Source organism: Corythoichthys intestinalis, chromosome 13 (assembly GCF_030265065.1).
Source record: "Corythoichthys intestinalis isolate RoL2023-P3 chromosome 13, ASM3026506v1, whole genome shotgun sequence".
Taxonomy (NCBI): domain Eukaryota; kingdom Metazoa; phylum Chordata; class Actinopteri; order Syngnathiformes; family Syngnathidae; genus Corythoichthys; species Corythoichthys intestinalis.
Window position 1 is genome coordinate 54,837,610 of NC_080407.1, and position 27,323 is coordinate 54,864,932.

General features: G+C 42.8%; 3 protein-coding genes and 1 long non-coding RNA gene across 6 annotated transcripts; 1 reads left to right on the forward strand and 3 right to left on the reverse strand.

Moving 5' to 3' along the window:
* Window positions 1-877: 877 nt before the first annotated feature.
* Window positions 878-2,883, reverse strand: LOC130928895 (HLA class II histocompatibility antigen, DP beta 1 chain). The gene is made up of 6 exons (XM_057855698.1): window positions 2,784-2,883; window positions 1,960-2,232; window positions 1,393-1,606; window positions 1,260-1,327; window positions 1,070-1,186; window positions 878-999 (listed from the first exon to the last, which is right to left on the reverse strand). Exons 1-6 carry the CDS (start codon window positions 2,836-2,838, stop codon window positions 974-976), a joined length of 753 nt encoding a protein of 250 aa, XP_057711681.1. The 5' UTR covers window positions 2,839-2,883; the 3' UTR covers window positions 878-973.
* A 185-nt stretch (window positions 2,884-3,068) lies between these two features.
* On the reverse strand, window positions 3,069-6,619 carry LOC130928896 (H-2 class II histocompatibility antigen, A-U alpha chain-like). The gene is made up of 4 exons (XM_057855699.1): window positions 6,516-6,619; window positions 5,415-5,663; window positions 5,057-5,344; window positions 3,069-3,395 (listed from the first exon to the last, which is right to left on the reverse strand). Exons 1-4 carry the CDS (start codon window positions 6,571-6,573, stop codon window positions 3,268-3,270), a joined length of 723 nt encoding a protein of 240 aa, XP_057711682.1. The 5' UTR covers window positions 6,574-6,619; the 3' UTR covers window positions 3,069-3,267.
* A 1,258-nt stretch (window positions 6,620-7,877) lies between these two features.
* Window positions 7,878-26,841, reverse strand: ctc1 (CTS telomere maintenance complex component 1). Of its 3 annotated transcripts, XM_057855672.1 has the most exons (24): window positions 26,657-26,840; window positions 26,407-26,494; window positions 24,310-24,400; window positions 24,040-24,241; window positions 22,423-22,658; window positions 22,205-22,334; window positions 21,876-22,112; window positions 20,010-20,132; window positions 19,664-19,893; window positions 19,463-19,604; window positions 16,792-17,006; window positions 16,471-16,634; window positions 16,291-16,405; window positions 15,922-16,222; window positions 15,731-15,820; window positions 15,331-15,470; window positions 15,172-15,257; window positions 14,977-15,112; window positions 13,229-13,297; window positions 13,012-13,162; window positions 8,587-8,642; window positions 8,368-8,524; window positions 8,205-8,304; window positions 7,884-8,023 (listed from the first exon to the last, which is right to left on the reverse strand). In XM_057855672.1, exons 1-24 carry the CDS (start codon window positions 26,705-26,707, stop codon window positions 7,938-7,940), a joined length of 3,396 nt encoding a protein of 1,131 aa, XP_057711655.1. In that variant the 5' UTR covers window positions 26,708-26,840; the 3' UTR covers window positions 7,884-7,937. The 3 variants fall into 3 exon arrangements, with proteins under 3 accessions (XP_057711656.1, XP_057711655.1, XP_057711654.1); XM_057855673.1 differs by lacking the exon at window positions 8,205-8,304 and having other exon boundaries at window positions 7,878-8,023; window positions 26,657-26,839; XM_057855671.1 differs by lacking the exon at window positions 7,884-8,023 and having other exon boundaries at window positions 8,030-8,304; window positions 26,657-26,841.
* On the forward strand, window positions 15,920-22,637 carry LOC130928904 (uncharacterized). The gene is made up of 3 exons (XR_009066750.1): window positions 15,920-16,087; window positions 16,156-16,970; window positions 22,487-22,637. It is a non-coding gene; the product is annotated as an uncharacterized LOC130928904 (long non-coding RNA).
* Window positions 26,842-27,323: the final 482 nt, after the last annotated feature.

Below are 27,323 nucleotides of genomic sequence, written 5' to 3' on the forward strand. Positions count from 1 at the left end.
AAAGCCATTGCGCCATATACCAAAAAAACTGCCATATGCCAAAAGCCATTTTATCACATTACAAAAAACTGCCATTTGCCAAAAGCCATTTTGCCATATGCCAAAAAATACCATATTCCCCAAAAAATTCCACATGCCCAAAAATGCCATTTGCCAAAAGCCATTTTGCCATATGCCAAAAGCCATTGTGCCATATGCCCAAAAATGCAATTTGCCAAAAGCTATTTTGCCATATGCTAAAAGCCATTGTGCCATATGCCAAAAAAAAACTGCCGTATGCTAAAAGCCATTTTATCATATTACAAAAATATCTGCAATATGTCAAAAGCCATTTTGCCATACACACAGAATAACTGCCATTTGCCAAAAGCCATTTTGTCATATGCCCAAAAAATACCATCTTCCAAAAAAAAAAGCCAAACGCTAAAAAAAGATATATACCCATAAAATGCCATTTGCCAAAAGCCATTTTGCCAAATACCTAAAACCATTGTGCCATATGCCAAAATAAGATGCTTGGAATTTGTTAAATGAGCGTTATTGGCCCTTTTGCTTTTTCTTGTCTATGCAAGTCTAGTCAAGAACTGTTGTACTTCTAATATGGTCTGTTGAAGCGTTGTGTCAGCAACCCGGCACTTTTCTTGTCAGTTCTGTTGTAGTCTAGGCTCATGTTCAAAATTTCCGTCAAGCTGTCTGATCTGTACTTTTCCAGTCTACACTTTTGTGGCACCTGACTGTTCTCGTCCCATCTGTTGGAGACCGGACTAGCCTGCTTTATTGTCGTCTGTTGGAGTCTTTATTTAGATTCATCTATCATCTTGAAGTCTGTTTTTAATATGGCAAGTCATCGGCTAAGGGCTGGAGTCAATCAAGCAGAACCAGTTCATCCATTTAATACCAGACTAATTACAGTTTGCGAATGTGCACTCGATTGGCAATTTTATTCAAACGGAGCAAAGCTGAATGAGCAGATTCAGTTGCTGGGAACCAGAGTGTGACCTGTGTCAAAAAAAGTATATGAAATATGAGTCAAGAAAAGGGTTTTACGTGACATGCTGAGAAGTCTTACCTTGATGCTTCTTGCGGTAGTAGTACAAGAGGCCTCCCAGGAACATGAGCACACCCAGAGTCAGCCCCACCCCACCGGTGACCAGCTTGTTCACCTCGGACTTGGGGAGGGATGGATCTGCCCGGAAAAGTCAATGAGATGATGGTTAAAGATACTCTTAAGTATGTGAAATACAGGAGAAAGTCAATACCCCAGTCGACATGCAGAGGCTCGTCCAGGCTGGCGTGTTCCACCACACAGGTGATCTTCTGTCCAGACCTCGAAAACAAATCCCCCTCACTTTATTTCACCTCTGACCACTTGGCGGCGCACCGGCGACTTACTTGGGTGTGTAGAACAGGTGAGAGTGCATCTGGTAGTACCAATCGCCGTCCGGCAGCTCCGCGGTAGATGTCACATCGGCCGTGGCTTCTTGTCCGTTCACCAGCCAAGTGACGCGAACGCGCTTGGGATAGAAGTTGTAGACGATGCACACCAGCATGGCGGAGTGGTGCGAGTGGGCGGGCGATTCCGAGTGGAGTCGCACGTATGGTTTGACTGCAACCGTTAGAAGTAAAATCTTAACGTATGGCCTCTAATTCAACGTTTGTGACAACCCTGGTTTGATTTTATGATGCTATGATTAGAGTTGTCTGAAGTTCTTATTATGAACAGAATGTTTATTTGGAAAACGTTGAAGTTGTTATATTTATCATTATTAAAGCATTCAGTGGGGCATCACAATACAATTAGCCAGTCCATCACCGCATACATCGGTATTGGATTTTTGGAGTTATCGGTTAAAAAGTCATTATCGGACAACTCGAGTAATGATGCATCCGTTGACAATGGTTTTCCAGATGTAGTGCGTTTTATGTTTCTATTGGTGGGTTATTAACGTGTCGTCATACCTGACTTGGAGAGTGCAGCTGGATACTCGATCTTAATGTTATTCAAACACACGGTATCCTTCAGGGATTTGAAGTATTCCAAGATGTCTTTGTTCTTGTTGAAGTAGTCAGCCTGCTTGACGCCAAACTCTGTGTAGCCGACGAACTTCCCCAAAGTGCTGGTGAAGCGAAGCAGCTCCAGTTTGTTGTAAACGTGCGAGCTGATGAATTCGATGTCCTTCCGGTCAGTCGAGTTGAACAGGCACGCACCATTCATATACAACATGTAGCCATCTGCACCCAAAAATGACTTGATTCATTCTCTTGATCCCTGTATGTGCGTTTAGATGTAATTGCATTTTTACAAAGCATTGCAGTTCCAGAGTGTATATTCCGTGAATGTTGTTAAAGGTGTTAACATACAACAGCAAGTTACTTTAAAATGATAGCAGACCCTGTTTTTGACACATATTCTGAAAAAAGTTATAAAAATGAGAAAAAGTGTGACGTTTCGGAATTGAGTACCAAATTTGTTTTCTAGTTGAAAATTACATGAGTGCAGTCATTTCATTTTTCGACTTGCAAACCTTTTGTTTGCTCCTTGTTGTAAAAACTGTATGTGGTCACTGCAGTTTGATACAATATTATAGGTAACACCTGCATATTTGTAATTCAGCATTTGCAGATTCTTTTATGGAATTTGTGGAAATGTATCATTATTCCCATTTAATGTTCATTTAATTTTCAAATCTGATCCGCTAGTACTTATGTTTATTTCTTGGAAATGTTTTTTTCCTCTTGATAATGCTAACATTAGTATAAAGAGAATATGTAAATTGAAGTACCTGCCAAGTAGAAGGTGAGAAAAAGCAGAGAGACGACCCGTTCCAAAGACGCCATGTCCTCAAGTCAAATCCCGAATGAGAGAACTATTGAGGAAGTGACTCTTCAAAAATAACATAATAAGCTGGTCACATGACCTTTGTCACTTGTTACTAGGCAGACAAGTCTGCTAAACCTGAGCAGAAACCAGTCAAAAGTGCTGGAAATCCTGTATTCCAGGGAGAATAATTCCAAGCTCAATTGAATTCAATAATGTGTCTGGAAGAAATGAGTCATACAAGAAGGATTTTATTCATGACCATCTTGGAGGAGCTAGGAAATAGTCAAAAAAGCAGTCTGAATTAACAGAGAATGTACACCGCCTCCCCACTAAATTGTGCTATCACACAATATCAGCCATTAAAAAAACATTTTTTTCCAGTTCAGCTAATTTGGTGTTTACGTAGGATTCAGTGTATAACTATTTTAGCAGGAATAATAAAAATGTCAAAATCGGCCGTATTGGTTTCCTTTGACGAACAAGAAGGTTCCGGTTGCCACGCCGAAGAGTCCCACCGTCAGTCCCAGCGCACAGAAGACGGTGGGTCCGATGCCCGGTTGGTCCACGTTCACCGCTGGAAACAAAAAGTTGTCGTTAGCACCTGGCATTAGCCAGACAATTGGACTCGAGTCACAGGGACTCTGTCGACTCGAGTCGCAAATTTGATGATTTGCAACTGGACTCGGACTTGATGGAAAAAAAACACATATTCAGACTTGATTTGCTTGAACTGGGAGGGTCCGAGACTCGACTTGACTCGAAAGACAATGACTCGAGACTCGACTAGCTGACTCGAAAAATATGGATCGTATATTGGTTCCCAGCTGCCAGTGATCCGCTTGGTTTCCTATGCCGTTCTGGCCACGCCCTCACGGAACATTATTCCGATCATTCATTCATTCTCCAAGCCGCGTATTCTAATGAGGTTCAAGGGGGTGCTGGAGCCAATCCCAGCTAACTGTGGGCAGTAGGCGGGGTACACCCTGTATTGGTTGCCAGCCAATCGCAGGGCACAAGGAGACAAACGACCATTCCCGCGCACTCATACCTAGGGACAATTTAGAGTGTTCTATCAGCCTACCATGCACGTTTTTGGGATGTGGGGGGAAACCGGAGTACCTGGGGAGAACAAAAAGGAAGGCTGGAGCCCAGGATTGAACCCTTGATCTCAGAGCTGTTAGGCGGATGTGCTAACCACCATGCCGCCATCATTGTAATCAAAAATCAATAAATTTCCCTGCAGACTATGCTGCAGGTTTTACATTGACAGTAAGGTTTCCCTCAAAGATAAACCTGAGTGCTTTGTGGGTGGGCTGGGGAACAATGGTGAAGGCCTAGACCAGGGGTGTCCAAACTGGTCCTCAAGGGCCGCTGTGGGTCCTGGTTTTTGTTCCTACCAATCGAGCTCAGAAAGTTTAACCAATGAAGTTTATGGTAAAACAAGCAGCACCTGACTGCAATCAACTAATTACACTTGTGAGACACCAGATTGGGGAAAAGGTGTTGTCTTGTTTTGTTGGAATGAAATCCAGTACCCACTGCGGCCCTATGTGGAATAGTTTGGACACCCCTGGCCTAGGCTAACCTATGACTCGACTCAACAACCATTTGACTTTACACGACTTGTCCTTACACCCTTGTGAGTCGGTTCAACTCGACACGACCCCGAGACTCAACTCGACTTGATTTAACATACCCTTGTGACTCGACATGAGCTCGTGACTTGACTCGACTTGCCCACAACAGGTAAGACTCAGGATTTTCTTGTGGCTCGGATCATAGTGACTCATGTAATTGTCTGGCATTAACACTCGCTAAGGTTGCAAACCGACGCTAGCTTTCCAAGAGAATTTGGGGAAATGGCGCCATGACCCTAAATTACCAATTTAACTCAATCAAACCCCCCCAAAAAAATCAAATGAGTGATCATGCAAGAAATGTAACCAAAACCGCTATATTAGGACTCCCCAAGCTATTTCCGATAGGGTCACAGTGGGTGCAGGATTTCATTCCAACAAATCAAGGCCACACGTTTTCACCAGACTGGTGTCTTACAAGTTGAAAGCATTCAGGTGCTGCTTGCTTTAGCAGAAACCTCACTGGTTCAACGGTCTGTGCTCGATTGGTAGGAACAAAAATCAGGACCTAAAGCGGCCCTTTGAGTACCGGTTTAAAGACCCCTGTATTTTCCTGTAATATTCTATTGTTCATTTCTCCCAATGGAAAGTTTCTCACTCCAGAAGGTGGTAAGCCCTCGGTCCAAGGCCACGTGTTCCACCACGCACGAATAGGTGTCGCCCTCCGCAGGGGTGAAGTCCAGTCGGAACGTCTGGCTGAAAAAACCGTCCTTATCTGGGATGGCCGAGCTAGCGCCGCGCCCGGGGCCTGCCACGCGCACGCCGTTCTTGGTCCAGTGCACTTTGACGGGCGCCGGAAAGAAGCCGCTCACGTGGCAGACGAGCGTGTTCTTCTCTCCGAGCGCTTCCTGGTCTCTCGGGTAGATGACGGGTAAAGCGGGAGCGTCTGAAAAAAAAAATGTGCAGGTGACCGACTGTTTGCGGGTGTGTTTGGACTGTTTCGGTTTGTTGACTACCAAATTTTGGTGGTTGGTCCTTCAATGCATTTCGGGTAACGTTAAGATTATATCTGCATGTTTGGAGTGCTCTATATGCAACTTCAAAAGAATCTTTGGGATAGCTGATGTGATCCACGAAGCTTGGCTGAGGTTCCACACCCCTCTTGTTGTTGAAATCTGCCACCCACATGTCCTCGCCGTCCAGAGAATTGAAATCTTCTCCATCTATGTCGGAGCAGCCGACCATATCCATGTCTGTGTGGACATCTAAGAAGAAGCAGGCAGTTAAAAATTTTGTCTCGTGACCATTTAAAATCACAGCACTTCTGGAGCTACTACTTTTAGGCATCTTCATCTCAATACTTCTTAGCTCAAAAGGTTATCAATATGCTCCCACCAAGCATCGATATTGCTTGAAAAAAAAAAAAAAAAAAAAGGTGTCACTGTTTAAAAAAAAAAAGGAACCAAATGGGTTATTACCCAAAATTTTGGAATTTGAATATTAGAATACGTTCGTTCACTGGCTACCACTGACAGCTGCTAGACATCCGATTCATTTTGACCGGATTGGACGTCTAGCGCCGTCAATGGCACTGAAACCAGAGCATTCACAGCCACAGTCTTTTGTGGGCATTTGCAGGTCGCTTCCTGACTCCGCCCCTGACTTCCTGTTCCTTTTCAGTAACCTAAAATCAACAGGAACAGACCCACAGATGCCCCAAAAGGAAAAGTGAATGGAAATCAACAGGAAATAACGTGAAATAACTTAACTGTCATAGATGTCCAATCCAAATTGGCTACCACCCTCCCAGCTCAAATAGATTGGACATCTACAGTACGAGTGATTAACTCCATTCAATTCACAGCAGATGTATAAAAACAGCTTGTATCTATGTATTGATAATTATTATATTGTGAGTAATCGTTATCTGTTGTAAGGTACCCAGAGAAAAATCCCCAAAACCTTGCCCAACCAACAAATGTTTATTCGCCTCTCCCTGTCCAAACAGAGTGGACGTCTAGCACCGTCAATGGCTGCCAGTAAGTTGACAAGGAAGTAACCCCAAAATAAATATACACACTTTTACTCAAGTACTGCTTTCAGGTAGTTAAACATACCGTAAAATGCACAGTCACTGCCAGCGAAGAAAAACACGAGGAAGAGAAACGACTTCATCTTGTCGACTAAACTTGTGCTCCGGTCTGAGCTGACAGACAGGAGTTCAATTGCAGCAGCTGACCTCGCCCAATCACAGTGCAGAGAATCACAGGCGTCATCAGTCGCCGGGGAAGCAGATCTCCAAGTTTCCAACTTGATTTGAGAGACGGCGAGAACCAAAAGTGGTATTTGCCATGTGGAAAATGTTTTTTTTTTGCCATGTGGCATTTTTTGGGGAGGTATATGGCATTTTTGCAGGCCATGAAAGTCCATGCCATTGACTGCTATGCAAGTCCAAGTTTTCCATTAATTTTAAATGGCTAAAAAACTTTTTGCTGTGATTTCTGATCATCCACTTACCATTACAGCGCACTGACATTCAACTGGCACCCATTTCAGGCTATGCCATGGACAGCTATGCACGTCCAAATTTTCCATTCATATTGAAATGGCAGAAAAACAAATACATTTTGCCACATGGCAAAAACAATGACAGGTCAAAATATATTTTGTCACATTGCAAAAAAATCCATGTTGCTACATGGCAAAAAAAGCCACATAGCTAAAACAATGTTGCCACATGGTAAAAAAAATAAGACATGGCAAAATCCATGTTGCCACATGGTAAAAAAAAAATGCCACATGGCAACAAAAAAAAATGCCACATGGCAAAATCCATGTTGCCACATGGTAAAAAAAATGAGATGGCAAAATCCATGTTGCCACATGGTAAAAAAAAAAGCCAAATGGCAACAAAAAAAATGCCACATGGCAAAATCCATGTTGCCACATAGTAAAAAATGCCACATGGCAATCCATGTTGCCAAATGGCAAAAAAAATGCCAAATGGCAAAATCCATGTTGCCAAATGGCAAAAAAATGCCACATGGCAAAATCCATGTTGCCACATCGCCCAAAAAATGTCACATGGAAAAATCCATTTTGGCACATGGGAAAAAATGCTACATGGCAAAATCCATGTTGCCACATCCCCAAAAAAATGCCAGATTGTCAACAAAAAAAAATGTCACATGACAAAATCCATGTTAGGACATGGCAAAAAAATGCCACAGAGTAAAATCCATGTTGTCTCATGGCAAGAAAAAGGCCACATGGCAAAATATACATGCCATATCCATGTTGGCACATGGCAAAAAAATGCTACGTGGCAAAATCCATGTTGCGACATGGCAAAATATACATGCCATATGGCAAAATCCACGTTGGCGCATGGCTTGCTACGTGGCAAATATCACTTCTGGTTCTCTGCCCTGCTGCTTGATTTTGCAAGTGAAAAAAAGCATATCTCAACTCGGAAGCTTGTTTCACTTCACTTTATTTAACATTTGCAAACATTGCGGACCCATCATTTTTTAAACATTTCAGTGAATGTGGAGGCAGGTGAGCTTGAGGGGCGGGCCTATCCTGGTCAAGAAGTCTCTCTTACCGCGTCTTAACCTTTTGACCTCTGGAATAAAAAAACAAGCACAAACAATTATTTTGCAAGGCGACTATTAGGAATCACATTCTATTCATTTATTCAATCATTAAAAAAATAACTATGGACTTGAAATGGATTGGATGTCTACTTGTGACAAACGCATTCAAAATCGCAGCAGATCTATTGTCGACTTGGATATGGCTCGGACCTTCTTCGCCCTGGAATTCTCTGCGACAGGTCAGAAACAGCGCGTTGACGCCTCGCGCGCACAACAACAGGAAATGAAGGAGATCGTCGTCATCGCACGCCTGCCGGAAGGGGGGAAAAACGGGAAGTGCCTCGTTGGCCAATCGGCAGACGCGCGTACCGACCTGACTTCGGCCGTGGGGGTACACTTGAAGCGTCCCTCTGGCCTTCAGCGCCCGTTGAAGCCCCTCCCACTGCAAATCGCTCAGTCCTAACAGCTGTCGGACCAGCGTCCCCGCCACGCGCACGTGGGCCTCGCCGGTGCCGTCCTCCACGACCAATCTGGAGACCGTTCGTCAGCATCCTCCTCACCCGGGTGAGCGGTCGCCACGTGACGAACTTACTTGGCGGTGCTGTCAAAGAAAGCCGAGGTGGAGAGACACTGACCGCTGCAAGCTGACTGAAAGCGAGAGAAATCCATTTTTAAACTGCTCGTACGGAAACCGTTAACTAGTGTTGCACCGATATCGGAAGGGCTCCCGATATGGCAATAAAATTTAGGAATTGGCACGGGCTAGTACGCTATTGAGAAATTACGTTGCGCAATATGCACTCTTTGAGATTCATTTCCCACTTTTAGTGTGACAAAAAAATCGAAATTGTGATATATCGTGATACTTTGTATCACAAAAGGGTATCAGTATGCTTCAAGAATCGATATATCGTTTCAAAAAGGTGTCACGGTTGGAAAAAAAAAAAAACAGGTTGCGACCTACACTGCTGGCCAAAAGTATTGGCACCACTGCAATTTTGTCAGATAATGCTCAATTTCTCCCAAAAACATACAAATGCTTTGGTGATAATAGCTTCATTCATTTTACTGGCAATGAAAAAACACAAAAGAGAATGGAAAAAAACAATATCATTTTACACAAAACTCCAAAAATGAGCCGGACAAAAGTATTGGCACCCTTTGAAAAATCGTGATGGTTCTCTAGTTTGCGTACTTACCAGCACCTGTTACCTACCTGTGGCACATAGCAGGTGGCGGCAATCACTAAATCACACTTGCAGCCAGTTAAAATGGATTCAAGTTGACTCAACCTCTGTCCCGTGTCCTTGTGTGTACTACATTGAGCATGGAGAAAAATAAGACCAAAGAACTGTCTGAGGACTTGAGAGACAAAATTGTGTGGAAGCATGGGCAATCTCAAGGCTACAAGTCCATCTCCAAAGACCCGAATGTTCCTGTGTCTACCGTGCGCAGGGTCATCAATAAGTGTAAAGCCCAAGGCTAACCTCCCTAGATGTGGACGGAAAAGAAAAATAGACGAGAGATTGTTCGGATGGTGGATGAAGAACCTCGACTAACATCCAAACAAGTTCGAGCTGTCCCACAGTCCGAGGGTACAACCACCGTGCCGTGGGCTTTACACGTATCGATGACACTGCGTACGGTAGACACAGGAACGTTTGGGTCTTTGGAGATAGACCTGTGCCTTTCCTCACAATTTTGCTTCAAAGTCCTCAGACAGTTCTTTGGTCTTCTTTCGTTTCTCCATGCTCAATGTGGTACACACAGGATACAGGTTGAGTCAACTTTAATCCATTTTAACTGGCTGAAAGTTTGATTTACCTGTAACGTGCCACAGGTAAGTAACAGGTGCTGTTAATGACACAAAATTAAAGAAGCATCGCAAGATTTTTCAAAGGTTGCCAATACTTTTGTCCGGCCAATTTTTGGAGTTTTCTGTATAACAATTATGTTTTTTTTTTTTTTTTTCCATTTTCTTTTGTGATTTTTGATTGTAAGCAATATGAATGAAGATATGATTACCAAACATTTGTAATTGTAATCATTTTCTGGGAGAAATTGAGCATTATCTGACAGAATTGCAAGAGTGCCAATACTTTTGGCCAGGTCTGTAAGTGAATGTAGCAGTTCCACTTATTGACCATTAGATGTCTCCAAATTACAGGCATGAAAATCTCTCACCTTTCGGCGAAATTCGCCGTTTTGAAGTCAAAAAGGGCGACCTACGTGAATTGCGTAGATCCGAGGAGAAATTCTTTTTGGGAGGAGGGGGGGGGGGGGTCGGGAGGTTTTGTTTAATTATTATTATTATTATCATCATGTGATTAACTTAGTACGTAAACTGAGCACTTAAGAACACAGTCAGCAAATCCTTCTAGATGCTTCGCTGACGAGAACCAATCATCGGCCCAAGCTGCGTTCCATTATTCCAAACGCGCGCACTCCTTACGCGTGTACATGGAGTGCTCGGAGAGCCTTCGGTTGCAAAGCTGCGAAATCAAAAAGCAGGCCTTATCCACATCGGGGCAGACCAGAGCGCAGCATACACACTTGCCTATATTTGCCAGCAGATTGAATTTGGTGAGTAATGGTTTCAATCGTTTTCACGTTTTGCGATATAAAAAAGTTACTGCCGTTCGTTGCAGTTTGCGTTGAACACTGCCAGAGCTAGCCAAATCTCCCATGAAAAAAATAGCTCCCGTTAAATTGGCGTCAAGCTTGTGTATTTAGCGGTAATATAAACGAAGAAACACACTGTTGAGTCAAATTAAGCGGCATGCTCTCGGATGGAGGGGGCGCCTCACATCGCTCCCGTCGTCCGCCGGAGACGCGTTATTTTCGGCTTGGATTTGAGCTGACGGCCGGTGTTCTGCCAAAATATGCTACATCGGCGAAACGTCCTACATTAGTCGAATTTGACACCTAAAGTACTACCGTGCGCTCTAAACTTGTTTTGTTTAGATGCATACAGGAATAAGGTACTAAAAAAATGCCTGCAGAAAATACTTAAATGTAGTTATATCAAATAAGGACGGTTTAAATACGCTACGTGACTAATGTGGTCAACTGCTTCAAAGCTAACACAAAAAAACACAATGGTTAAAAGTATGAGAGGGTAATACATGCAAAAAGTATCATTGAGGCAGTGAAAAGGTTCTAAATAACTAAATAAAAACAAAAATAGTGAGTACTCGCCGATTCTAACCGATGTGCGCATGCGTGTGGATGCATTCGCAAGTGCCCTGAGCATGGTGTAGACGTTTCGCCGCGTAGTAAGGAATGGCCGAACACCGGTGTCGGCACAACAGCGGCCCGACGAGTGGTGGGAATGAGTCCTGCTTCTTAAAGCTTTTCAGAAATACAGGGATCCCTCGTTTTTCGCGGTTAATGGGGACCAGAACCCGCCGCAATAAGTGAAAACCGCGAAGTAGCGCCCCCCCCCCCTTTTTTTTGTGCGTGTTCAATGCATTTATTCAGATTTTACATTGGAAAAAAGATACATATATATATGACATGTTTTTTCACTTTTTTCACCAAAGTATCATTTATAAATGGTTTTCAAGCACTTCAAAATGTAAGAATTATGATAAGTTTTAAACATGTTCCTGCCCCACCGAATTCTTTTTAAACAAGAATAAAGTAGTTAGAAAATGCTTGGCTTTATTAAAAGCTTCATAGTGAGTCTACTCAAACCCTCTCAGGCTTTGGTAAACGGTGATTGGCACATGTGCAAAGTTTTTCTTTTTATATATATTTTTTTGTTTGAAGCAACTTATTTGATTGAATAATAAAGACACAAATGTCCTAGCCAAAATGTGGCCCAAACGCAAAACATTACTTAAATGGAAAAATTTGTTTCAATCAAGAAAAATAGTTTTCAAATGCTTTTTTTGTCTCAAATTTATTATTGCAATCAAAAACTTTTTCTTTTTTTTATTGAAGCTACTTTTTGGGATTAAAAGTATATACTGTATTTTGATTGAACCAACTTTGTTTTTGATAGAAGTAACTTTGTTTTTTGATTGAATAATAAAAACACAAATGGTACTATCGTTATTGAGTGAGAAAGAAATTAAGAAAGCTTTAAAACTAAAATCCACCGGGGAGTCTGTTTGTTTTTTTAAATATTTATATTTCATTACATAGACATGCGTCGTAGGGAAGGGAGATTGAGGGATAAAAAAAGGAGTTAGATGAGGCTGCTAAAGGCAGTGGATACCTCATCAGCTGGGTGAATAGCAGACCTGGTAAGAACAAGTTTGCAAGGATAGTCGGGTATTAAATCCAATTATAAACACAATTACAATGTTATTTTTCTATAAGATTTTTATGTCATTGCTTTATTAATCATTAGGTGCTAGAGTTGTTAAGTATGGATAATAATGAAATAATAGTTTTAAGAAAACTGTGCTGTTGGTGGCTCAGTGACCATCTGATGTGGTTTGTTCTCAGATGAACAAGTTGAGGAAGGAAGTTTTGATGCAGAGGTTGAAGGAAGAAAAGAGGCAGACTGACTGAGTCACAGCCAGAAAGTGTTGATGACAGTTTTGATTTCCATTCACTGTTGCCCCCTCCCAATTAAAGTATGTCACAGTCGCAGCCAATTATTATCTAAAGCTGGTTAAAATTTAAGTTATGTTGTTTTAAGGTGTATTAAAAACTTGTTCATAGTGCCCCTTTTGATCTACGAGCACCCACCCCTCCACCGGTCTCTGCACGGCCCTGCTGAAACACAGTGTGGGTCGACAGAGCTCAATATTTTGTTGGGGTGTACAATACAGTGTACTGGAACATATTTCCTCCACACCCTTCTCACCTTTTTAACCCCTGACCCATTTTCATGCCTGAAATTAAGTTGCTTGGCATTTGTTATGTGAGCAGACCATTTACATTCATGGTGCATTTATCGGTATCTGTTTGATATCGTTGTTGGATTTTTTCGGCACAGCCAGGAATCGGTATCGGGAGCCCAAAAACATGGTATCGGCGCAACACTTCTTTTAACCTGGCGTACCTGTGCGTATACACGCCCACACGTGGAGCATTTCCATTGTAGCTCCATGAAAAGGAAACGCACCAGGTGCCCCTTGACCCGGCCCACTGTACGGGAGCGATCCGTCCACAGGGCCAGCTGCATGATGGGAGCTGGCATGTGCTCCTCCGACCTGCAGGTAAACTTGTCAATTGGTGCGCGACGATTCCGGGTTCTTGTAGTCTTGTACTAGTATTACCTCTTGTCTTGAACCCGCACTACCGCCACCCAGCTGACCGCGATGTTACTGCAGTACACGCGGCCGGACCTGGAAAACAGATTGACAAGATTACTACTGGCTACTTAGGTACCGACAGACTTCGTTACCTATTGACATGAAACTTTGTCATTCTATGCGTCACGCCTTATCAGAGGTGGCCGAGCTTCATTTAGTAAAAGCCGAAGACTGCACACGCTCATGTCGGATTTACTTACGATCGGATTTAACTACGAAAGCTGTACCGCATACAAACAGGAATGATTGGCTCAGGAGTGATTTGTTCGAGGACTCAAAGTAAATATATTTTTCATACCATGCATGCGTGATTGAAGCATTTATTTGCCGGAATTTCCTTTTTTGTTTACACATGGAGGCGGCTAATTTTCGTAAATGACTAGCCTCATAGTTCGTAATATTTACGCGAAATAAATGCTACCTCCACGTTTTTTTTTCCTGCTTTTAACCAAGAATCGAGACCGTTTTACGTCCATATCTTTGAAGAATTCGGGGATTTAAGCATTTATTCAGAAGAACTTCCGCCAGAAAAGATCTGTTTACGTCAGGTGGCCGCAAGCCTCATTTGCTAACGGTATTTAGTGTATGATGATAATAAAGGGCAATTCTATTCTATAATAAGTCGTGATAGTACATAGAATTTATTAATAATCTATTTTAGTGCTGCAACGATTAATCGATTAACTCCAGTATTCGATTAGAAAAAAAGATTCAAATTAAATTTTGCTGCTTCGAGTATTTAATTAAAGTGACGTTGTAATGGTTTGTTTTGAAGGTGTTTGTATTTAGTTTTATTGATTTGGGTGGATACACGGCCCTCTAGTCTACCTCATTTCACATGGCTGAATCCATCTGCTCCCTGTTAAGACCAACATAATCTAAGTTTTTGTTTGAGCTAATGTTTTTTTAAATGCATTTGTAATTTAGTTTATAGGAATATTTTGCCATTTTTTGTGGGAAAATGTGTCTAAACCATTTGTTAAGAGCATTGTAAAAAAAAATTTGCATTTTATAGCATTTAAGCTAACGAACTTTTGCTATGTAAGTTAGCCAACTGTTCTTTTGTTGTACATACCTTATACCGTTTGAGGCTCAGCTCATGTATGTTAATTTTTTATGTTCCTTATCGATTACTCCATTATTCAAACTAAATAGTTCATCGATTAATCGATTACTAAAATAATCCATAGCTACAGGCCTAATCTATTTACATATTATTTAAAATTGATTCTGCATGTTTTAATCAAGTATTAAGTTTCTGATGTTAAATTGAGTGATCGATTAGTTCTTGAAAACTTTCAGTTAAAAAAAAAGTTGCTATTTTGGTCAAAAACTTATGTTAAATATTGCTATTGATCCTAAAAAAAATATAGGTGATTATCTCTGCATTTGATGATTTTTGTGCATCTAGTATAAAATCTGAGACTTTTATAGCCAATTTAAGTTGTGTTATACTTATATAGAAAATAATTAATGGGGATTTTATATGGGAACGACTTTGAATTTTTTGATGCCGCTGCTCATGGAGACTCGTGTATGGCTAAGGTAGGTGCCTGTTTTGGTTTTAGGTCAGTCGCAACTTTGGTTTTGAAAATATTTGAAGTTTTGGAAAATAGGCCCCTACGAATCAATAGGTTATGAAGTCTATAGTACAGAGTTATTCAAATAGCAAGTCAGCTACAGCTAACAATCAACGTCCAATTACGTGTCACCTGGAAACTCTCCTCCGGAACGCGGAAAAAAGTAGCGTGTTGCCCGGCAGCAGGCCCGGCTGATACGTCTTTTGGTTCAAGTTCAAGTAGACGTGAAGGCTCCTTCCACTTTGCTCGCACACAGTGAGACGTAGATCTACGGACAAGCACATAGTCTTCAAACTCCTTATGTCGTCAAACATACGCTTGGCATACCAATGTTCTCGTTCCCGGCGTCCTTCGTCTTGTCGTTCAGATTGAGCCGTTCCGTGACCAACCCCTGAAAACACACTACGTCTGCCCTGCAAAATACACACCATCGATATATTACGCCATAGATTCATGTGATAACATCACGTGATGAGAGTCCTCTACCTGCAGTCCAGGACTTGTGACATCGTGAACGGCGCCGCTACGTTAGCGCTTGAATGGAAACGGCGCCTCAATGTGTAGAACTTCCAGTCGTGGCACACTTGTAGTGCTACGTCCCGGCTCAACCGAAATTCGCCGTCGTCCTGACGTTAGAGGAAAATATCATTGAGACAAGAAGCTTCAGTTCAGCCTACATTCTGTTGCACTTCTTGGTTTTAACACTAGATGGTGCTATTGGCTTAAACAGTGGTTCTCCATTGGCTTAGGACATGAACCTGACATGGTAATCAGTGTAGGAAACTAGTATTTCAGTACTTTTTTAAAAATTAACGTATATAAAAATCGGGCTAGATTCTTGATCATATTGTCATCGTGTGTGTCGGCCATTTTGTGGCATACGTACATTCACGCCGATCCCCACCAGTCGGTAAAAGCGACCTGGTTGAAGGAGGGGAAACCAGCGCGCCGAAACGCCTGAGCACAGCAAGGTCACCTACGTGGACACAAGTGCATCATGGGAGATGATGGATTTGATCTTCAGGTTTGTCTAAACACACACATGCACGATTGTCGATCGGATGAAGACATTCTCACGGTGCTTTCATTTCCTGTCTCAAAGTCTTTGATCGGGCCGTTCTTGGGGTCCCGCCCCCAGGTTGCCAACGGACCAATCGCGGTTGCTTTAACCGAGAACGACGCCTCCTCCTCCCGCCACGTCACGCCATCCTTCTGCTCCACCCGGAGGACCACCGAGACGCAGGTTGTCGCGGTAACGGAGCAGGACGCGACTTCCATTTTCTCCTCTGACTCCGCCCCTTTTTCACACAGGTGGTTTTGCATGGCAACGGATGGACTCAAAATGCGGACGCTCTTTTGGGAAAACTGCAGGTAAACACTAACACATAAACGCACAATTAAAGACCACGTTTGACACGATTATGAACCCAAAATCAACATACATACCTACAGTTCTTGTATGTGATAAACTTGTGCTGATCCAGATGTTGGTACGACGGGAAATCTGATTGGATGTACCGCTCGGTTACCATGGTGAACTGCTCAACGCACACGAGACAACCTAAACGCGCGCACAAAGGAAGTCAATATGAGTTGCGCTTGCTAGCAATGAGCATAAGCGTGTACCTAGCCACGCCGTGTTAAAGGCGGCGCTCTGGTCAGTGTCGTCTTCTTCGTTGGTTTCCGTGAAAACACAGGCGACGGCCCCTTTGCAGTCCCTCAGCTGCAGGGTATGGAAGGATGAGCCTGAAGGCAGCTCTAGCACGCCTACCACCAGCAGAGGGCGCTGTCTGCGGGTCAGGTTTTGTTAATTTGGCTGCCATTGATGATGATAGATGTCCAATTGTAAGTTTGTCATTAATGTAGTACTTATAATCTCATCATATTTGTTAATTTCCATTGAATTCACACACATTCTATTAATTTTCCACGCAGTTTGAGGTTGACCTGAGCGCTTGTGCGTCTTGCTGCTCGAAGGCGGGGTCCGACGTCAAAATCCTGCTCGACCAGGAGAGGGCGGCGTTCATCTGGGCTGAAGTCAGACCGCCTCCGCCAGGCGGCAACAGTGAACTGAGAGACAAGGACGCCCAACAGTCCTCTTCGAGGGACTCGCGGAGCTCTGACAGGTTCGTGTACTGATGCTGCATCCGGTCACCGCCGTACTACAGGCATATGCAAAAAAAAAAAAAAAAAAAAATTAAAAAAAATTTGAATAATGTATTGAAACTTGAAAGTGCAATTTCTAGAGAAATTACTCTGGTGTCTTTGCTGTTTGGAGATAAAGATCTTAGCCCCGCCATGGTAGGTTTGCGGACATTTTGCAACAATATCAGGTCACTTCCTATTCATTTGGGGACATTTGGGGGACACGTCCTGGTCATATAAGGTCATTTGGGGTCGTGTCCTAGTAATATCAGGTCATACGGGGACATTTAGGGGGCGTGGACTGGTCAGATCAGGTCATTTGGGGGCGTGGCCTGCTCATATCAGGTCATTTTGGGACATTTGGGGGCGTGGCCTGGTCATATCAGGTCATTTGGGGACATTTGGGGGACATGTCCTGGTCATATAAGGTCATTTGGGGGCGTGTCCTAGTCATATCAGGTCATACGGGGACATTTAGGGGGCGTGGACTGGTCAGATCAGGTCATTTGGGGGCGTGGCCTGCTCATATCAGGTCATTTTTAGACATTTTGGGGCGTGGCCTGGTCATATAAGGTCATTTGGGGGACACGTCCTATAGACCCTACTCACCTACGTCACAAAATGGGCGTGTCGCTGCTTCCGGCCACCATATTGTACCTCTTTTTCAGACTTATTCTCATTGATTTCAATTAGTCGAGCTAGTTATAGAGCAATTCATGGAAGCCCCGGTGTTATCTGACGCTGTAAACTCATTGGATCCGTTGCATAAAAGGCGTTACGTGGAAAAGCTTCAGTTTATCCATTCGCCAGATCCGTATTTGATGCCTAAATCGATGTTTTTCGACCCGCTGGCTTCGCCTGACATCTGATACCCACACAAAATCAGCCTATTCTCACGAAAGTTTGAAAAACTTTAAGAGCTTGGAGGCTTATAAATGCTACGTTGCTGGTTAGGTGAAACACGTCCTCGTACACGAAAATTCGGCAGGAATCTTGTGCTCGAAAGGTGAGTTACGAAATTTTCAATTCAAAATCTTTTGTTCTTGCTAACATCCACTGTCAAGTCTAATGTATTTCATGTCATTTGTCAATGGAGCTAGGGCTTTTAATGTTTATATGGTTTAGCGATAGCACTAACTACATACATACGTGTATGTTGTCGGCGATTAGCCTAGCAATGATCTTAATTGTGGTTGTCAGCCCAAAACCCTCTAAATATATATTTAATGCATCTTACCAGATATAAAATGACTACTACATAATCTGTGGTAGTCGTTTGGAGCCCAATTTTCTCGTCGAATTGCAGCAGTCAATCGCGGCCTCCTCTTCGAGTCTCTCGGAATACGGTAAAAATTCAAGTCTCTCCGTCTATCTTCTCTGTTTTTGCAACCGACCGCCACACACGACTTCACCATTTTGAGGATTAATGTTGACGAGCAGTAAAACGTGCAATAATAGGAAGAATTTACGAAGCGCTAATGCATTTCTATGGCAAGTATGCGGACATCATGGCGCGGGGGCGTGGCTGTGACGTCACGTGAGTAGGGTCTATATATAGATCTCATCTCCTGTTGATTTTGGGGCATTTGTTTTTTTGCCATTGAAATAGAATGGGAAATTTGGACGTCCATGGCCGTCATTGGCATCGACTTACATTTGCCTGAATGGAATCTAAGTACATTGGCATCAATAGAATCAACAAACATGGGCGTCAATGGCATTAAACAAAGTAAATGCCATTGAAAATGAATGGGAAATTTGGACGTCCATGGCCGTCAATGGCATCGACTAACATATACGTCAATGGGGTCCAAGTACATTGGCATCAATAGAATTGACATTCATGGCCGTCAATGGCATCAATGCACTGTAAATTCCATTGGAAGTGAATGGGAAATTTAAACCAATGTTGCATCCCATTAAAAATGAATGGAAAAATTTTGGAAAATTTCCAAGGAACCGTAATTTCTTTTTCCAGATTCTGTATACACGTTTTATGTCCCTCACCGTCCCGGAATTTTTGATGTTCAAATTAGGTGATTTGGTCAAAAATTTTAAGACAACATACATTTTGAAAATCTGTTTTTTATTCCAAAAATTGGTGAAAAATCGGCATTTACAGGCGACCGGAAAGTTTTTCAGGATCGCTCGAAATATTCCCTGCATCGCGTGAAAATTCCAGGTGTTTCGATATTCCGTGCCGATCGGTCAGACGGTTTGGGCTGTGCAGCGCGCCGAAGAAACTTGGAATGTTACGTCTAATGCTATAGTCCTGTCCTGGAAATGCACATTTTGGCCAGCAGATGGTGCCAGATTTGCACTGACTTGCTGCAGTCAGTGAGTTAATACACAGCAGTCTTAAAGTCAAATTATCAGTAGATAATTAGATATCTTTACTTTTGAGCGAAAATCTGCTTGCACTGGATAGTTTTAGGTTGCAGCACTACTTGCTGGTAACGTTTCCATACATTACCTGTGTCAGCGGACAAGCGTGAGGCTCGTCCAACATCTCAACGTAGATGTTCCGCCTGTTTTGCGGCCCTCGACCGGACATCGCTTCCATCAGTTTCCATGACAACACGCACACGCACTGTTGTGACGCGCTGGGAAGCAGGCTAAGATATAGCCCCGTGTTAGCGTGGATTAGCATAGTGTTAAACGTCCCGCCTGTTACCTGCGTTGAAGCCCGGCGCACAGTTGGCACGTCCACAGGTAACGAGACACGTCCAGGTTCCTCTCCACCAGCAATCGCTGCAGCACGCCATCGTCGGGGCAGTTGCGGTCGGTGGCTGGCGCCGCGTCAGAACTGAACTTGGTGACTGTCACGGTGGTGCGAAGACAGGCGCAAAGCACGTTCGGAGGGTAGTCAGGACAGGGCCGGTGCAGGAAGTGAACACGATGGAGCTGGAGATAGAATGGTGACACAATGAGACGATGACGGACGTCCGATCTTTTTTTTGCTGTGAATTTCAATAACGAGTGGACGTCCAATCTATTTGAATATTCCATCAGGATCTCACCAACAGCTCATCACCAACTCGAAGCTTCCGGCTCATCTCCGGCCGATAGGCCAGACAGAGTCCCAGCTTCCCGTCCATCACGAATAGCCCCGCCCCCGCGCTCACCACCTCCGTCACTGTTCCCTAGCATGTAACATTAGTAAGTAACAGTAATACAATCCCTAGCAAAAAGTATGGAATCGCCAGTCTCGGACGAGCACTCATTCAGACATTTTATCATGTAGAACAAACTCAGATAAAAAGCTTGAAAAAAATAATAAGTTGAAAATTGCAACTCTTTAGCATTCAGAAACACTAAAAGAAATGAATAAAAACATTGCGGTGGTCAGTAAATGTTAATTTTATTGAGCAAGTGCAGGGAAATATATGGAATCACACCATTCTGAGGGAAAAAATATGGAATCACGAGAAACAACACTGGAACAGCACCAAACAAAAGTTCCAGCATCATCACCTTGTCCAATGCAGATTCTTGACTCTTGACAAGACATCATCACCTTATCCAATGCAGATTCTTGACTCTTGACAAGGCGATGATGCTGGAACTTTTGTTTGGTGCTGTTCCAGTGAGATTTACAAAGATGACTGCCTGAAGAAAACCTCAAAATTCCATCAGTCCTTGATGATATGGGGCTGCATGTCAGGCAAAGGCACTGTGGTTAAATCTTCAATAAATGCACAAGTTCACATTGAAATTTTGGACAGCTTTCTAATCCCTTCAATTGAAAATATGTTTGTCATTTTCCAAGACGACAATGCATCATGCCACAGAGCTAAAACTGTTAAAGGCTTCCTCGGAGAAAGACTCATCCAGTCAATGTCAAGGCCTGCAAATAGCCCAGATCTCAACCCTATTGATAACCTGTGGTGCAAATTGAAATTTGATGTCTTCTTCAGGCAGTCATCTTTGAAAATCTCACTGTAACGGCACCAAACAAAAGTTCCAGCATCCTCACCTTGTCAAGAATCTGCATTGGACAAGGTGATGATGCTGGAACTTTTGTACATACATGTCCCACAGCCATCTCCCCAATGCCTTTGCCTGACAAGCAGCCTCATATCATGGAAGACTGAGGGAATTTTGATGTTTTCTTCAGGCAGTCATCTTTGTAAATCTCACTGGAACAGCATCAAACAAAAGTTCCAGCATCATCACCTTGTCCAATGCAGATTCTTGACTCTTGACAAGACATCATCACCTTATCCAATGCAGATTCTTGACTCTTGACAAGGTGATGATGCTGGAAATTTTGTTTGGTGCTGTTCCAGTGAGATTTACAAAGATGACTGCCTGAAGAAAACATCAAAATTCCCTCAGTCTTTCATCCTTTAACAGTTTTAGATCTGTGGCATGATGCATTGTCATCTTGGAAAATGACAAACATATTTTCAATTGAAGGGGTAAGAAAGCTGTCTAAAATTTCAATGTAAACTTATGCATTTATGGAAGAGTTAACCACAGTCATCTGCCCACTGCCTTTGCTTGACATGCAGCCCCATATCATGAAGACTGAGGGAATTTTGATGTCTTCTTCAGGCAGTCATCTTTGTAAATCTCACTGGAACTGCACCAAACAAAAGTTCCAGCATCATCCCCATGTCCAATGCAGATTCTTGACTCTTGACAAGGTGACCATCACTGACCACCACAATGTTTTTTATTCATTTCTTTTAGTGTTTCTGAATGCTAAAGAGTTGCAATTTTGAACTAATTCATTATTTTTTCAAGCTTTTTACCTGAGTTTGTTTTCCATGATAAAGTGTCTGAGTGAGTGCTCGTCCCAGACTGGCGATTCCATACTTTTTGCTCGGTGTTGTAGTAACAGTAAACATGTGCTCCGCGCTAGCAAAGTCTTCACAACACACCTGGTAACTGATGACACTAGAGCGTTTGCGGACAGAATCGGGCTGTGATGTTTCCGCTTCCTCCTCGGCCGCCTCCTCCACGGGCTCGCGATCGTGCATCTTGTGCATTTCCGAGCGATCGGTGGCGCACAGGATGTTGTTTCCGCCCCACACTCGAAGCACGGACACGCACAATGCTGTCACGCGCACGCACTCGCCGACAGACATGCATTTTGCCCACCACAGTTTGCTGCTGGTCTACACAAACACGTTTAACTCGATGGACGTCCAATTTATTTACAGATCATTTGCTGCTAGTCCAATTATAGCCTTATGTATAATAGCCCTACCTTGACCAGAACGGGTAGCACGTGCGAGTCCTCTGACAACGTGAAGAAGAAGAAGGACATTCCTGAAATGGTTAGCGTGGGGCAGACGGAAGCCACCTGTCCGCATACGGACACAAGCTGTCCTCGGACCCTGACGGACAAACCAGTCGGGTCGGAAACTATTCAAAATGTCATCAATTTTAGAGAAATTTTGGAATGATATTGAGGACTCCACTAACCTGTTGTAGACTACAGACAGAGCTTCTTTGACGGGGACTGGATCGCTGTTCACTCCCGCCGCAGGAGCAACGGACATTTGCTGCGTAGGACCGGGACGGAGCAGAACGGGAGAGCCGATCAGCTCCACGTGGCCCCGAGGCTCCGAAGGCTCTTGCCCGACGGCGTTATGGGGGAAGTAGTGCCAGTGGGGGAGGAAGACCAGACGACCCATCCACAGAGGTGAAGGGGACACAATCTGGACAGACACATCATTTCTAATTCGAATACACTATGAATTGCAATGAGTTTATCAATAGTAGATGCGTCTATCGCTATCAATGAAAAAAACTGCAATGTCTGGAGAAATTACTCTGGGTCTTTGCTGTGTGGAGATACAGATCTTAGCCCCGCCCAGGTTGGTTTGGTTAATTTTGGGGACAAAATCAGGTCACTTCCTGTTAATTAGGGGACAATTGGGGGGCGTGGCCTGGTCATATTAGGTCATTTGGGAACATTTGGGGGGCATGGGCCGGTCATATCAGGTCATTTGGGGGGCGTGTCCTGGTCATATCAGGTCATTTGCGGACATTTGGGGGGCGTGGCCTGGTCATATCAGGTCATTTAGGGACATTTGCAGGGCGTGTCCTGGTCATATCAGGTCATTTGGGGACATTTGGGGGGCGTGGCCTGGTCACATCAGGTCATTTGCGGACATTTGGGGGCATGGGCCGGTCATATCAGGTCATTTGGGAATATTTGGGGGGCGTGGCCTAGTCGCATCAGGTCATTTGCGGACATTTGCGGGCCGTGTCCTGGTCATATCAGGTCATTTGGGGGCGTAGCCTGGTCATATCAGGTCATTTGAGGACATTCGTGGGGCGTGTCCTGGTCATTTCTGGTTGATTTGGGGACATTGTTTTTTTTGCCATTGAAAAGGAATGGGAAAAAATTTGGATGTCCATGGCCGTCAATGACATCGACTTACGTTGGCGTCAGTGAAATCCAAGTACATTGGCATCAATTGAATGGACAAACATGCCTGTCAATGGCATAAAACAAAGTAAATGTCATTGGAAATGAATAGGAAATTTGGACGTCCGTGGCCATCAATGGCATCAATTTACATAGGCATCAATGGAATCCAAGTACATTGACATCAATATATTTGACATACATGGCCGTCAATGGCATCAATGTAATGTAAATTCCATTGGAAGTGAATGGGAAATTTCCCATTAAAAATGAATGGGTAAGTTTTTGGCATATTTTCGGGGAACCGTAAATTTTTTCCAAATTCTGTATACAACCTTATACCCCTCACCGTCCCGGAATTTTTGATGTCCAACTTATGTGATTTGGTCAAAAATTGTAGGACAAGATACATTTTTATTTTTTTATTTTTTCCTGAAAAATCTGTGTTTACGGTGGAACGAAAAATTTTTCGGGGTCGTCCAAAAAATTCCCTGCGTCGCGTGAAAATTCCGGTCATTCTGATATCCAAACGGTGCCGATCGGCCGATCGAACTGTTCGGGCGCGCCGAAGAAATCCCATTCAGAAAAAAACGAAACAGAATAACACTATCCGAGTCTTTTTTACAAAGAACCAGATAATAACCGCATTATTCAGGAGTACTTGCCTCGCACACGACACTGCCGCTGGCGTCCGTCAGCATCCACTCTCCGTTGCCGCCGTGCGTCAAACGACCCATCAGCAGAAGGCGCTCCCGTGGGAGAACCCTACGCCCCGGGGTCGCCGCCCTTTCCCGATCAGTGCCTGGCCACGGGTAACTGGCGCAGGCAAGCCGCTGGTGAGAAAGAAGCTCGGAGACGCACGTCAACCTGTTGTCAGGACGTCAAGAATCAGAAAGGCGTCTTGACTAGTTAGTACAAAGGACGCGGCGTCTTACGTGTAGCTAACAGGTAGCATGCGCGAGTTGGGTATCGTCCCTTGTATCCTTTTTATCACACTCGCGCTCAGCTGAGAGATCGCTTCATCGTCTGCAAATCATAGTCACGATCAAATTCATGATTTCGTATTATCACTTCATGCCGGTCCTATGCGATTCTGAGCCTGAGGGCGAAATCAGGTCTGTGCACATGAACAAAATTTACATGATAAAAGGGGCACATTAACAAAATTTTAATACACCTTACAAAAACAAAACTTCCAGTTTAACCAGCTTTACAATATAATTGGCTGTGACTGTGACAGACTTTAATTGGGAGGGGGGAAACAGTGAATAGAAATCAACACTGTCATCAACACTTTTTGGCTGGGACTCAGTATTTGCCTCTTTTCTTCCTTCAACCTCTATACCAAAACTTCCTTACTCAACGTGTTGTTCGGCTGAGAAAAAAACAAATTAGATGTTCACTAAGTTTTTTCAAAACTTTATTTTATTATTAGAGAATTTAAACATGTGTACCTTTCTAGATAAAGTTGTAAAGAAAATGGACAAATATGGTTGCCTATAGAGAGTAGACACATGGGTAGAAGTAGCCTTGGGGCGGGGGGTAATTCATTATTAAAGTAGAAAACTATATTAGAGAAAATTACATGTTATTGTTTTGTTTTTTTTAAATCCCCACAATAAACCTGCGTTAAGAATTTTCATTACGGTTAAACATTTTCACTACAGTATTTGCTCGAACACTGTTTAATACGGTAACACCGTTTGTTTTCAACCACCAGATGTCCTCAGACTCCTCACCACACACCAAGGTCACAGAGGAACAGCATGCATTTTGCTCATCAGATATTTTATATTGCGGGTCATTCGATAGCTAGAATTGTCTAGAATAGTAAATAACAAAACTAGGGCTGTCAAAATTATCACATTAACGGGCGGTAATTAATTTTTAAAATTAATCACGTTAAAATATTTGACGCAATTAACGCACATGCCCCGCTCAAACAGATTTAAATGACAGTATAGTGAAATGCCCACTTGTTAATTGTGTTTTGTGGAGTTTTGCTGCCCTCTGCTGGCGCTTGGGTGCGACTGATTTTATAGGCTTCAGCACCCATGAGCATTGTGGAAGTAATTATTGACATCAACAACGGCGAGCTACTAGTTTATTTTTTGATTGAAAAATTTACAAGTTTTATTAAAACGAAAACATTAAGAGGGGTTTTAATACAAAATTTCGATAACTTTTACTAACATTTATCTTTTAAGAACTACAAGTCTTTCTGTCCATGGATCGCTTGAACATAATGTTAATAATGTTAATGCCATCTTGTTGATTTATTGTTATAATAAACAAATACAGTCGTTATGTACGGCATGTTGAGTATATATATATATATATATATATATATATATATATATATATATATATCCATCTTGTGTCTTATCTTTCCATTCCAACAATAATTTCCAGAAAAATATGGCATATTTTATGGATGGTTTGAATTGCGATTAAGTACGATTAATTAATTTTTAAGCTGTAATGAACTCGATTAAAAATTTTAATCATTTGACAGCCCGAAACAAAACATAACCCTTGTGTTTTGTTGGCAATCTGCCCACATTTTTGCTAGCAGATTAAATTGTGATTTACACCAGATGGAAAACACGAAAATATTGTTTTTGCGTCAATATTGGCAAAACAGCGAGACTCAAAAGTGGTGTTTGTGTGTGTGCCATTTTTCTTTGCCATGTGGCAAAATTGATTTTCCCAAAGCAGCTTGCGGCTCTAGAGTCGCGGGTTGCTGATCCCTGCGTTAGCATTAGCATTAGCATGGCAAGCATCCTCTTAAACTCTCAATTGTTTACATCTCGTTGTGACGTCCTGGTGGGTTTAATTATTTGAAAAGAATCTTCATTTTTCTGTAACTTGTAAAAAATACTGTCTTATACTAATTGACACGTACAAAAAGTTACTTAAAACTTGATTTTGTTAAGTTGGAGAAGGGGCCCCTGCGTCAGGATTTGCCCATGTTTGTCCCCTCGTAAAACCGGCCCAGTTTACCAGTTTACCTCCACCTAATGGCGATTTACCTGTCGGACAAGTGAGGTCGCTGCCAACCATCAGGGGCCACACATGCTCTCTGACGAAGTGGAATAACCCTTCTAACCATTTGGCCTCCTGCACACATCAACAAAACATTTTGCACTAGATTTAGACATTTTGCACCTCCTTCACGTTATGTATCAACTTAAAACTAGAAGAATCGATTCAATGAAATGACTTGAGTGAATGGCAACAACAAACACAAAAAGGAGTTTGGAAGTTTTTTCTGATACTGACGGCTTCGCCCTGTGGATTAAATTGATCCCGGAAGATTTGCGCGGCGTCCATGTCCCCGATGAAATCCACATTTGGACTTTTGAAGACACAACGAACGCGCGCTGTGAGTCGCCCGGGATATCAACTGTTGATGTGCTATATATCTATTTAAAGCTAGATGCCGAAGTAGGAGTCGCGGCCATCTTAAAGCAGTGGAGTTTTCTGGCTTTTGCATCAGAAGTGATTTTTCTGGGAAAATAGTTCTGAAGGATGCAATTACTTTACTGTACATCTAACGTTTATGAAAACCAGTGCCGTTTAAAAATCGGTAGAAAATTAGAGCACAGGGAATGGCACTGACATAAAATGGCCGACAAGTGACAGCGGTGTTCTTGTATGGCTCACAGCGCGTATTACGCATCTAGGTATCTATGTGATATTTACGTTATAAGTCCACGGTAGCCGCTAAGGCTCAAACTTTTCCATGTTTGTTCTGCTGTATTTTGAAATACAGTATTCCTTAAATTTGTATTTAATTATCATGTATTTAATGTTAATTTAAATAATTTACTACTATCTTCGAATCCGTTTGAATTTTTAGGATAGCAGCGAATGCTTCTACTTCCAATGGATTGGACGTCTAACGCCGTCAATGGCAGTCACGTTAATTTCGCACCAGAAGGATGTC

Excerpts from the sequence above, each read along its gene's own strand:
- LOC130928896 (XM_057855699.1), bottom strand. The coding sequence starts at position 6,573 with ATGAAGTCGTTTCTCTTCCTCGTGTTTTTCTTCGCTGGCAGTGACTGT. Across the intron at positions 5,345-5,414 it reads GGACCAACCACCAAAATTTG|ACGCTCCCGCTTTACCCGTC; the intron begins GTAGTCAACAAA and ends TTTTTTTTTCAG. Across the intron at positions 3,396-5,056 it reads AGGGCTTACCACCTTCTGGA|CGGTGAACGTGGACCAACCG; the intron begins GTGAGAAACTTT and ends TTTTGTTTCCAG.
- ctc1 (XM_057855671.1), bottom strand. The coding sequence starts at position 26,707 with ATGGACGCCGCGCAAATCTTCCGGGATCAATTTAATCCACAGGGCGAA. Across the intron at positions 24,242-24,309 it reads ATGCTACCTGTTAGCTACAC|GTTGACGTGCGTCTCCGAGC; the intron begins GTAAGACGCCGC and ends TCCTGACAACAG. Across the intron at positions 22,113-22,204 it reads TGCTACCCGTTCTGGTCAAG|ACCAGCAGCAAACTGTGGTG; the intron begins GTAGGGCTATTA and ends GTGTTTGTGTAG.
- LOC130928895 (XM_057855698.1), bottom strand. The coding sequence starts at position 2,838 with ATGGCGTCTTTGGAACGGGTCGTCTCTCTGCTTTTTCTCACCTTCTAC. Across the intron at positions 1,607-1,959 it reads AGCTGCACTCTCCAAGTCAG|TCAAACCATACGTGCGACTC; the intron begins GTATGACGACAC and ends TAACGGTTGCAG. Across the intron at positions 1,328-1,392 it reads CACCTGTTCTACACACCCAA|GTCTGGACAGAAGATCACCT; the intron begins GTAAGTCGCCGG and ends TTTGTTTTCGAG.